Below are 11762 nucleotides of genomic sequence, written 5' to 3' on the forward strand. Positions count from 1 at the left end.
ACTTTTCTTATACTTTTATTTTTTTCTAGAAATGTAGCGCTGAAGTGTACGTATATACTCGATTATCATTATTATTAACAATAATTAACTTACAAATATAGCAAATGTGTCACCTACTGACTGCACCAATTAAAAAAAAACAACTTTTCCTTTTGTAAAAAAGGAATTATTTACGAATTTACGTACATAAACAACCTTAGTGCACTTTTTACCGACTACACAAAACTATTCGCCCTTGCTTTTCAGCTCGTGGAAGATGAAAAAAGTTTGAATAATGCTGAAGTACCTATATTTCATATAATGAGTACCGTTTTGTTAATTTCATAATTTTAAATAATGATTTTTTCACCTAACACAAGTTTATAACTTAAAAACAACAACATTTAATAGGGAAAAAAATAGAAAAATGATTTTTGACGTGGTTTATTTTGATAAATAAATTTAATTTATTAAATTAAATAAATTTAATTTTTATTTGGGCGATAAAATGAGTTATTACTTATTAGATGAAAAACGTGATTAGGCGCTTGAAAAATGCAAAATAGCATTATTTTCCACCCAATGCGGTAATTTTTGATGATATTTGGGAAATAATTGCGTGTCTGGGTGATAAGATACGCAAAAGGAACCCGATTTTCGACTTGATTTAGTTATTTTTCGGTGCGGTTCAGTAAAATTTTTCATTATTTTTCGTGCCTCTTTAAGCAAAAACGCAGTTATTTTGAGGAATTTCCTTTGAAGCGAGCCGAAAAGGCACAAACCGGTCAAAAGTGATGGTATGAACGCTAATACATTAAACTTCCTTGTATTTTTTACTAATGCCTAGCGCGCCACACCAACACATTATTATTATTTTTTGCAAAATTGCGTCTGTAAAGTTTGTAAAATTGTGCGATCCGTCTCTGGAATGAGCAAATGAACTCGTCGAATTGTCCGGCTGGCGGAAGCCCACCATAAACCTGAGATTTGATCTCGGGGTGATTAGAAGACTTATTAAGTACCCCTTCCGGTGAAAGCCAGTTTATGTGACAATCGAGAAATTTAAATTGGGGCCGTAAACAACCACCTGAGTGGTTCTTTTTGTGTGTTAATTTTTGCTGGAAGGGACGTTTTGGTTCCTCACGAAATTGGTTTGAGTATTTTAGGGTCGAAGTGGCGCGCACATGTTGGTGCTTTTCAGCGAATTTCTTTATTGAGGTGGTTTCGCTTTTCATGTTGTAAACTGTCGGTATCGGCAAAGGAAATCCATGACAGAGATAGTCGGGATTTTGAAGACCGCTTACTGTTCTTTAGGAGGGGCAAGGGAATCAGAGAAACTCAGCCGCCGAAGGAGAGGCAAGGGGCGAATCACAAGCGGCGCTCTGTGGCTTTAGAGATCAGCGCGGCACCAATAACACATTTTGGTTCACTATTTCCGGATAAAAATATCTAAAGATACATCACTTAAAATATGACCGTGTGTTGTCAACACTAAACCGAAACGTACCCTTTCTCGGGGGAGAAAAAATTTACGGCCGACAAATACAATGAACCTGCACAAACAAAATGAAAGCTAAGACAAAATTAAGGAGGCTTTTGATCTCACCGCCCTGTTATTACAAGTTTCCTTTACCGTTAATTATACATTTTTTGATTACCACTCGGCCAATGCTAAATAAGAGATCCAAAAACACAAACTGACTAAATCGTACACAATAGGACCGCGAGCCCAATACAGCCGATTCTTTTTTTACATAAATTTGCATTTTATTAATATATTGTAATAGGGGCTGGTTTTATTTGATTTTTTTCGTATAAACCTAAGAATTCTGAATTCGATTAGATGACTCTGCCCTTAGCTTTTACATCTTGTCTGTGAGATCAAAGGAGCCGCTGGAACGTTGCTTCAGCACTCTGACCGCCAGCTGTGGCGGTAAAACGATTCAACATGGCTGCCGCATGTCAAGTGTACCACAAATTTTTCGAGCTATTTTTTAATAGCCCTCGTATTATTTTGACGCCACTCGGCCCGATAACATTTTTCCCCGATAAGAAGGTCGTCTTAATTGGATTACTCGATTTTAATTCATGAATGGTTTTAATTATGTAAGTGGATAGTCTCCATTCATTATCACTAAGTTAGGCCAAGGCTTCCAACTATATATATCGGGATAAACTTTGACAGGTGACGTCACGGTTATCAATAACCCGGCCTTGTGATTGGTCCAGCGCCGCCTCGTTAAAGTTACGGTGCAAATGAAGATCACCATAACTGGCAACCACAACCACAATAACTATTGTTCGTAGCCTAAAGGCTAGAACACAGCCGCGTTGAGAGTTCTAATTTAGTCTTTTTTCCAAATTGTGCGTTATTACACCGCACAAAAATAGAAAAGATAAACAAAAATCAAGCGCCTCTATTGTGACATTTATGACAGAACGCATCAAACTTTTTAATTAAAACGCTATTTCGGGCGCCGAGATCGGTCTATTTAAGCATCAGAAATGACGAAACCTCCTCGAGAGTCGAATTTTTCTCGAAGGACCACTATTTTAATAGTTGATATCCGCGCTGTATAGTTCGTGCCGAGGCGGTGAGATCAAAGAGGCGGCTTTTCGATTGAAGTCGGACAATTACTAACTGGCCTTGAATTAGAGAATCCCTCACACCTCCCTCGACCGCTGACCGGTCAACGCGCGCTCATTCTACTTCTAGCCGCGCTGCTCTAACCCACACCATTATATACCACGGCATGGCTCTTAATCGAGGTTAAATGACCATTGTCGCTCCTATAGACGACTAGACATCACAAAACATACGAATTGCCCTTTATCTATAAGAAAAGATCATAAATATAATATAGACCCAGAGCCCCATAGTCCACACCAGTGACATCTCTTAAATATCCTCCAAACTACCAGTCAAACTGTTGCAGTTTTTATCCATGGTTTATCTGTAAGCCAATATAACTCTTACGTAACGTGCTATAGGCAACTAGCAATACACACCCTAAACTGAGATTATAACTTATTAAATGTTGTCCAAAGAGCCGAAAACTAAACCATTGCTTATTTTTGTGCTTGACTGTGACCAAACGTTATAATAATGTAAAAATCGGCAAATTACTCCACCAGGTGACAATTGCCGCAAGGGCGGCGCCACGGTCGCCCTTTACACCGCTTGGCTAAAACCGAATTTGCGTTGTTCCTCGACTTATTTTAGTAAAAACAGCTAGGAACTGGCTGTTTTCGCATTTCTGTGCTAGAATTTTAGTTTGCCCGCCACGGGAGGGAAACCCCCGAGATTTGCTTCTTATGTATCTGGCGCGTGTCGGTTGGCAGCAATGTTGTTATTTCTCGAGCTGCCACCATTATTGTTAATACTTTCGTGAAAAAATGTTAGTTTGATTTTTAATTCCAGCAAATCGATGTAAATTTCTTTAAAAATGTAATATACTAAAGTCTGGATCGTTTTAACTATTAATTAAGTTGTTGGGTATAATTTGGCTGTAAATGTGATTAATTTTGAGGACGCCGGCGTTTGTTAAAGCTAGTGTAGAAGTGTGGTGTATTTAATTATTTGCGGATTGTTTAAATAGTAAACAACCGTGTTAGTTTAAGTTTCTTCCCCTTTGGTTTTTAAGTCGTTTTTAATCATGAACGTCAGTGTAAGTGCACGAGGGGGTGGCTAACTCTGTGGCTAATCTCTTGGTTGTAGGACATTTTTGAGGAGATTGTCCCGAAATGTAGCGAGGAGGCAGAGCCGCCAGCTGACCCGGAAATTGTTGATTCCACTCAGACTAATCCAAGTGATGATAACTCCAAAGAAACCCCAGACGATGCACCTACAAACCCAGAACTCTTTGACACCCTTATGGACACTTCTGATCAAACTCCGGTTGAGAAAGACGATAATAATGACAAATTGGACTCAACGTCAGCTCCGCTCAGTTGTCAAACTCCTGAAGATAATACTATACCTGAAGTCATTGAATCGGATAATTTAGATAGCTGTGATAAGTTGGAAGACGAAGCGAATAAAATCGGAGAAATGACAGCGGACGTGATCAAAGAAATTGAAAAAATTAACGAAAAAATGGATATCGATAACCCAGACGAAAGCACTGTTATTGAAGAAGAGAATAAAGACGCCAATACGAGTGAAGAGAGCGAGAAGACGTTTGAAGAAGAGGAGCCCAAAGACGACACAGTTCACGAGGAATCTCAAGACAAGCAAAGTGAAGACGAGGCTGACAAAACTGTAGAAAATGAGGAGCCGCGCGAAGAATACGAGTATGTGGGACTGGATGAGCAGCCAGTCCTTGACAAAAGCAACACTGAAGACAAAGGCACGGTATCACCCAAATCGTAGTTATGTTATCACATTGAACTCATTTCAGACAATGAAAACGCGGAAGGAAACACCGAAAATGAAGACGACGAGCAGAGAGACAACCCCTTATTCGTCAACATTGATAAAGAAGACAACGATAAAGAGACAAACAACAAGGATGAGTTGCTGGAGGAAGACCCCATCGCGTCCGATGGCTTCATTCCAGAAAATCAGGAAGGGGCCGATGAGGAGCTGTGCATAATCCCCGACACTGAACGAGTCATATCACAGGTAAATACTACCCCGTGTCAAAAATTGTCTCATTTGGGCAAAACAGGAGGAGAAAGAAGCAGCTTTCTCGATCCCGCCCTTAAGAGACATATCAGAAGCGAGCTCTTCTAACGAAGTTCCCGAGGATGGCGCCACTCCTGAGCCGCCGGCAGCATCCACCGACGCGTCTTCCTCCACCAATAAGTTTAAAATATCAAAGTGCAGCAATGAGGAGCTCCAGACTTGTCTTCAATGTGTTTTGGTAAGTGAAAAATAATAATGTCAGGCGGTAAACCAGTTTTGTAGAAACGCAAAGTCAAATACACCGTTACTAAAGACGACGACGTCCAGTATATTTGCCACGACACTTGCTTAGACAATTTCAAAGTAGACAACGCGAATAATTACGTGTTGACATGGGAGGGCGAGATCCGCGTGAAAGACTTGGCGACTAATCGAGAGCCTCCTAAGTTGTCCTTTGAGCGCAAGTGCGTCGTTTGTAAAAAGAAAACCGACGATGAGGAGAACAATTTGACTTGGGAAATCATGGATTTTTGTAACGAGTTTTGTCTATGTATGTCTGTGCCAGCGTTGTGTTTTGTGTTGACGGTGTTTTTCCGCAGCTAAGTACCAAAAGGAAATCGGGTCGAGTTGCGCGAGTTGTAACGCCGAAGTTCGGCCGAATTCTCTCGGGAAATATTGCGTTCGTTTCGGCAATGACATTAGGCAGTTTTGCTCAAGTCACTGCCTTGAGGAGTATAAAAAGGGCCTGAAGGTCTGCTCCTACTGCCAGCAAGACATGTCGACGGAAACGGACGGCTTTCTAGCCCCCGTGGGCGACAAAGGCCAGTTTAAAGATTTCTGTTCGCAAAAATGTATGGAAAAGTACGACATTATGACCAATAATAGGCCACCCACAGTCGACGAGGGCACCAAGTGTTCGGTCTGCAAAACTGACAATCCGATCACGATTGAATATGAGACTGATGGAGCGCCGAATTATTTTTGTAGCGATAGGTGTTTTGTCGCTTTCAGTTTCGTTAACAATATCGCGCCGGGGAAATGTTCCATGTGCCGCAGATACTTCCCTAATGAAATTCTAGAAAAAAATACCATGTTTTATGATAATGTTCAGTATAGTTTTTGCTCGAATAGCTGTCAGAATATTTACATAATAGCACATCGGAAAATAGTCCCCTGTGCGTGGTGCAAAGTCAAAAAATATAATTTTGATATGATTCGGAGGTACTTCAAGACAGGGCCTGTACTAAACATGTGCAGCATAAATTGTCTCAGCTTGTTCCAAGTGTCCGTAAACGCTGTACATTCGAAAAAGTAAGCGCATAGATATTTCGTTATCATTTTGTTTACGATGAAATTTTAGAACCCTTTGTAATTTTTGTAACAAGCGGCATCAACCGATGTATCACCTTACAATGTCGGATGCCACAATTCGAAATTTCTGTTCGTATTCGTGTGTCATGTCGTTCCAAAACAAGTTTAAAAAATCGCCCATTACCCTAAACACTGAGGATTTGTCGTACCCTGTGCCTGCTGGTGAGCCCAAAAAAAATCGAAAATTTTCCACCGAACTTGGTTCGTACTTACGTAAATAAAAAATATCAATGACTAATTTTTTGACAGCAAAACCAGTCTCACCGCCCTTACCGGTGATCAGTAGCGTACAGAGTTTGGCTGCGAGTTTGGCCACCAAAAATGGGAATTACACAGGCAACCGAGATAACAAAAGGGCAAAAACAAACTCGAACCAGCAACATATATTAAACTCAAATGTTGAGCCCCCCGTTAAAGTGAAACATCATATTATTATCAAATCATCGCCGACACCTGATCAGCGTAATGTTGCCACGATGTGCAAGTTGAGACAGCACCACAAAAGCACCAGCATTAAGCCGAACATGACGGACAAGGCAATGCAGACAGGTAACTGTTCCAAAAACTGTGCTTTTTCCCCAATTTTGTGATTCCAGACCAACGCGAGGCCGAAAAAGTCCTAATCCCTGTCCCAATCCCCGTGTATATACCATCCCCCCTCCCGATGTATTCAGTCCCCGCGCCTTACCCGCTCCCATTCCCGCTCCCCATCCCAGTCCCGATTTTCATCCCAACCACCCGGAACTCAGCAAAGGGCATCATGAAAGAAATCAAGAAAATCCAAGTCAAAATACCGACCGATCCATACGAGGCTGAACTTCTCATGATGGCCGAAATGGTCGCCGGTGACAAAAAGGAAGAAAACACCGACTCAGAAAGCGACGTTGACGAGGCCGGCCCTGGAGACGAGGGCACCTTCAGCCCCGAGCCGGTGGATGCTAGTAACACTTTCGGAGACGATATGCTACAAATGGCGCTCAAAATGGCCACCGAGCTTGAAGAGCCCGCGGTGGACCTGGAGGGGGCCCTCACGGCCAACACCATAACAGCCCCCCAAGGCAGCGAAACCACCACCGAGGAAACAGTCGACGATGCCCAACCCATCTTGCAAATTAACGAGAGACAGTCGTTCAGGGGGCGCAAACGGGGCGGCCGAGGCGGGAAGGGGGGCTCGGGCGCCAAACGTCGGAGGATGTCTCAGCCGGCCGAAATCCCGGTCATTCCCCCACAACCGGTGGCGCCCCCCGAGCCCGCCGAGAAACCCGACGCGCATCTGTGCCTCAAAGTGAGTATCAATTCATACGTCATAAAAAATTAAAAAATGAACAGTATAAAGAATTTAATACAAGGGTGAGGCGAATTCTAGCTTACTTATTCTGAGTCTTAGAATCTATCAAATTCACCCGAACCTACCAAGAGTGATGCTTGGGCCTTTGGAAAAATCATCTATACTACCCTGGAGGGAAACCTCATTTTCTCCTTCACATGTTTACTGCCCTTCGCTTCGCGTCGGGAATTAAACTTTCCCTTGATATAGAAATAGCTTAAGTTTTGTTTTGTGATGGGCGCTCCATGGGTTAATTTGTTGTTCTAGTACACGTTTGGGGTTAATGCGTGGAAGCAGTGGGTGACCACGAAAAACACCGAACTGGAGAAATCTACAAAGTACGCGAAACCTTTCAAAACGGAAATTTTGCAATTAACTGCTGATGAATTAAACTACTCGTTGTGTCTCTTCGTTAAGGAGGTGCGGAAGCCCAACGGGGCTGAATACGCCCCTGATACGATTTATTACTTGTGCTTAGGTAACCAGCGCTGGTGTCACTTCCCCGTAGTATAGTACTTTTCAGGGATTCAACAATACTTATTTGAGAATGGACGCATCGATAACATTTTTTGTGATCCTTATTACGAACAGTTCACTGATAGCTTGGACGAGGTGGCTCGAAAATTTTCAGTACTCTACAACGACTCGCACTACATCGTTACAAGAGTCGAGGAGGAGCACCTGTGGGAGAGTAAACAGCTAGGTGCCCATTCCCCGCATGTCTTACTGAGCACTTTGATGTTTTTCAACACGAAACATTTCAATCTCACTGTATGTCAAGCAAATTTGGCGATTCTTTCCTAATTCAGTGTTTCACAGAGTGTGCAAGAACACATGCAGTTGTCGTTTTCCCACATCATGAAACATTGGAAGAGGAATCCGAACCAACCAGGCGTGACTCGAGTCCCAGGTTCGCGTAATGTCCTTTTACGGTTTTATCCGCCCCAAACGGCAATACGTAAGTCCTTGTAGACGTGTTTATTAACCCGTAATTTTTTGTTCGTAGAAAACAACACGCGCAAGAAAAAGGTGTACGAGCAGCAGGAAAACGACGAGAATCCCTTGCGGTGCCCGGTCAAGTTGTACGAATTCTACTTGTCGAAATGGTGAGTTGTTTATTTTCCATGATTGTGCCATTATTTTTTCGCTTCCAGTCCCGAAAGTGTCAAAACTCGCAATGATGTGTTTTATTTGCAACCGGAAAGATCGTGTGTACCTGATAGTCCTGTTTGGTATTCAACTACGGCTCTGCCGCAAGAAGCGCTGGAGAAAATGCTGCACCGGGTTAAGATGGTCAAGGAGATTAATGTCGCACTTTTAACTAGTTAAGCAGTTCATATTAGTTTGGCTTATTAATTTGAAGGATCAATAAATGTAGATTAAAATGGAATAAAACTATTTTGTCTTTGTATTAAAAAGTCTGTTTATTTACCCGCTATAAAAACGATTGTGAATGAGCAAAACACAAATATTTAAACGGGGTCATCCTTGGTCTCGTTCTTGCCCTGTGTTTGTACTGAGTCGTAAATTATTTCATCTTTTTCGTTCGGAATGAGCGTTTCAATTTCCGTCTCCGACGGGCTGTTCGCTTTCCCGTCTGAATAAATCTGGAAAAAAATAGTTACGTCCCACTCCAAGTTTTCATTTAACAAAAAACAAAATATGAATCACGTAATAGAGGTAATCGATATTAATAATTTTAATTACCTTTCCGGCACTATTAGCCGCTTGCCGGTTCAAGTAATTGTTCGAAATTCTCATTTGACTAGAGCTTTTGTGGTGATTAACTTCAATAGCAGATTTGAGCAAATCAACTTTTGAGTTGCTGCTGCCTCTCGGCCCTTTATTAAACATTCCGCTGGAGTAGCTTCCCCTCCTTATGCTGTTACTCCTCGTCCTGATAATGGAGCCGGGTTCTCGATGTCTCCCCAAGGAAGACAACGACCCAATTTGGTTGTACTCAATCACAAGACTTAGTCTTTCAAAACTGACCATCGTGCTCTGGTCTTTAAATTTCGGTTCGCCGTCTTTTAGCTCAGGTTCTTCTTCTGAAAACTTGACTGTAAAGCTGCAAAAAATAAATAACCAACCTTCGTCATCCTTGTCAATATTTCGCAGCCATGAGAAGTGCAGTAGGGCATAGGCCAGGCCGGAAATGACGGCCACCAAGCCCATTAGGCGAAAGCCCTGCCGTATTCCAAACTTTGCAATCACGTGCCCCCCCACAAAACTGCCGCTGCCTCTACCTTCAAACACGCAATTATGACAAAATTAAGAAAAATGTGCGCACCTATGCTGAAATGCGCCATGCCTATAACGCCAATCAAAGTGGCAAGTAGGCCCTTCGGTGCCAAAATGGCACAATAGGTGGCTGCAGCCACCCACATCATGTGCACCGAGAGCGACTCCAGGGCCTCAAAGGGGAAGCACCACCAAGCGCTCCTTCAAAAAACAATCAGTTAATGAGCTTGCTAAATATAAACATACTCAATGAGCGAATAGCCGACAAGTCGGGCCGCGTGTGCGAAAAATGCCACGATAATGACAGTAATATGGCCCACTTTCTGGGTGATGTTATCAGCCCCGTACAAGAAGGGCATGCTGCTAATGGTCCCGACCGTCACAGTGATGCCCAACAGGTAATTCGGGGCCCCCAGGTCCTTCAAGTAGAAAAAGAGGTAACTCTCGATAAAGCCCCACAAGTTGCCCAAAATGTACAAAAATATGATGAAAACCACCACGTGCGGCATTTGGAAGATGTTTTTCAAGTCGCGGAAGATGTTATCGGCGGGTAGCTTCGTTCCCAGCGGCATCAAATACACAGCGAGTGCCGCCACGATGAGCAATACGTCGTAGGTGTAGAATGCCGCGGAATAATCGGTGTAACCCAACCGGCGGCTGTTCCAGTCGATAAGCGCGCCGGTTATCGGCGAGAACATTGCCATTCCCAGGCTTGAGAACAGCTTTTCCTTGCCGAAGTCGCCGCCGTATTTCTCAATCATGGTCAGGGCGATGGGGTCCATGATGGTCATCCCAGCCGTCTGCATGATGCTGGCCACGAAGCGCACCACGAAATAGATCCAGAAAATCCGATCGGTGCTCTTCTCGTACTCGGGGGGGCACACCTCCGGGCCCCCCGAGATGAAATGGCACTTTTGCAAGATGCAGTCGGTGGAGTAGTTGCGGAGACGCTGCTGGGTGCTCATGTCATTCGCCGAGGAGACGACGCCACCACACCTCAGATCGTTCTCCTCCAGCTCGGAGACGTTGACGCCCGATCGGCGCAAAAGCTTCTCGCGGAAGCGCTTCTTGAAGTCGATCACATTGTCGTCTTCTTCGGCCGACTCCAAATCAATGCCGCCCTGTTCGATGGGCTCGCCTAAATTCGGGTGCATGTCGAGGGTGAACAACTGGGTCGAGTTCTCCCGCAACGTATCGTTCTTCTTTTTCCTCAAATGAAAAAAGAGGTCGTCCGTATTGCCGGGGTCTACTATGCTCCCGTTGTTTAGCTTCAGGTGCGTTTTTTTGAGTAAGCAATGGTCGACGCACATGTCCAGCGCGACGTCCAGCTCCTCGTCCTCGGGACACTCCCGACTGGGGCAGGGGCTCCACCACACTTCCACGTAGCCCTTTTTGGGGTGCGTTATGATGTAACCCGAGGGGACCACCCCCGCTATCTCGTGGTGCGGGAGTAAGAGGAGACAGTGATGCAACGCAGCTGTTAGGACAAACGATATGATAACAACAGGTTTGTATTTCCCGAACTTGTCGACGAGAAATCCGGTAACCGGAGGAGCCACGAACGTTGTGAAAGGAAGGGCTAGGTAAATCATCGCGATTTCTTCCATCGTCAGGCCGATGCTTTGCATGTGGATTGTCAAATACGGGACCAAAGACGACGTTGCTGGAAAATTCTTATTATGATTACGTTGTTGCGGATTAAGTTTACCTCCGTAAAGGAAAAACAACGTCACTTTGAGCATAATCAGGTTTTTGTTTATCGACCATTTCTTTTTCTTCCTGGGTATGGGCGGTTTTTGGTCCATGGTTGTTGACGTATCTGTACCCATTGTCAAGACTGCACGCGCCAAAGAATACAATTACAACTGGCAGAATAAGTTTTTTATTGTTTAAATGTGAGATAATGTCAAGTACATTTGAATAAGTTTCGTACTATTTGTTCAATTCACCTGCATATCAAATAATTTATTAAATAAATGATAAAATCTTAATCGCGAAGTCCTACGTGGCGTGCAGCATTTTTAGAAGATTGTTTCTGCCTGATTAACTGCACCACATCCTCTTGAGCAATTATAGGCCAATCGCTACATTTTTGGCTAAACCCAGATGAATCACACCGTCACTAATTCATTAGTTTGATTAATCAATTTTCGGGATTTTAATTAATAAATACCACAGAACGAACGAAAATAACCGCGGTTGCGTAAGCTAAAATAA

The 11762-nt window shown here is 43.3% G+C and overlaps 2 protein-coding genes across 5 annotated transcripts; one reads left to right on the forward strand and one right to left on the reverse strand.

Annotated features, from left to right (window-relative positions):
- Window positions 1-3136: 3136 nt before the first annotated feature.
- Window positions 3137-8722, forward strand: woc (without children). Of its 4 annotated transcripts, none has more exons than XM_008202038.3 (14): window positions 3139-3647; window positions 3698-4328; window positions 4380-4603; window positions 4650-4844; window positions 4889-5156; window positions 5206-5917; window positions 5967-6178; window positions 6227-6526; window positions 6574-7262; window positions 7572-7782; window positions 7828-8075; window positions 8124-8214; window positions 8311-8410; window positions 8459-8722. In XM_008202038.3, exons 1-14 carry the CDS (start codon window positions 3636-3638, stop codon window positions 8631-8633), a joined length of 4068 nt encoding a protein of 1355 aa, XP_008200260.1. In that variant the 5' UTR covers window positions 3139-3635; the 3' UTR covers window positions 8634-8722. The 4 variants fall into 4 exon arrangements, with proteins under 4 accessions (XP_008200262.1, XP_008200260.1, XP_008200257.1 ...); XM_008202035.3 differs by having other exon boundaries at window positions 3140-3647; window positions 8124-8262; XM_008202036.3 differs by having other exon boundaries at window positions 3140-3647; window positions 5967-6139; window positions 8124-8262.
- LOC660966 (uncharacterized protein) lies at window positions 8703-11472 on the reverse strand. Its single transcript, XM_008202034.3, has 6 exons — window positions 11254-11472; window positions 9792-11208; window positions 9595-9746; window positions 9395-9550; window positions 9012-9352; window positions 8703-8911 (listed from the first exon to the last, which is right to left on the reverse strand). Exons 1-6 carry the CDS (start codon window positions 11372-11374, stop codon window positions 8777-8779), a joined length of 2322 nt encoding a protein of 773 aa, XP_008200256.1. The 5' UTR covers window positions 11375-11472; the 3' UTR covers window positions 8703-8776.
- Between the last annotated feature and the right edge of the window lie 290 nt (window positions 11473-11762).

The sequence above is a fragment of the Tribolium castaneum genome, chromosome 10, assembly GCF_031307605.1.
Source record: "Tribolium castaneum strain GA2 chromosome 10, icTriCast1.1, whole genome shotgun sequence".
Classification (NCBI taxonomy): Eukaryota; Metazoa; Arthropoda; class Insecta; order Coleoptera; family Tenebrionidae; genus Tribolium; species Tribolium castaneum.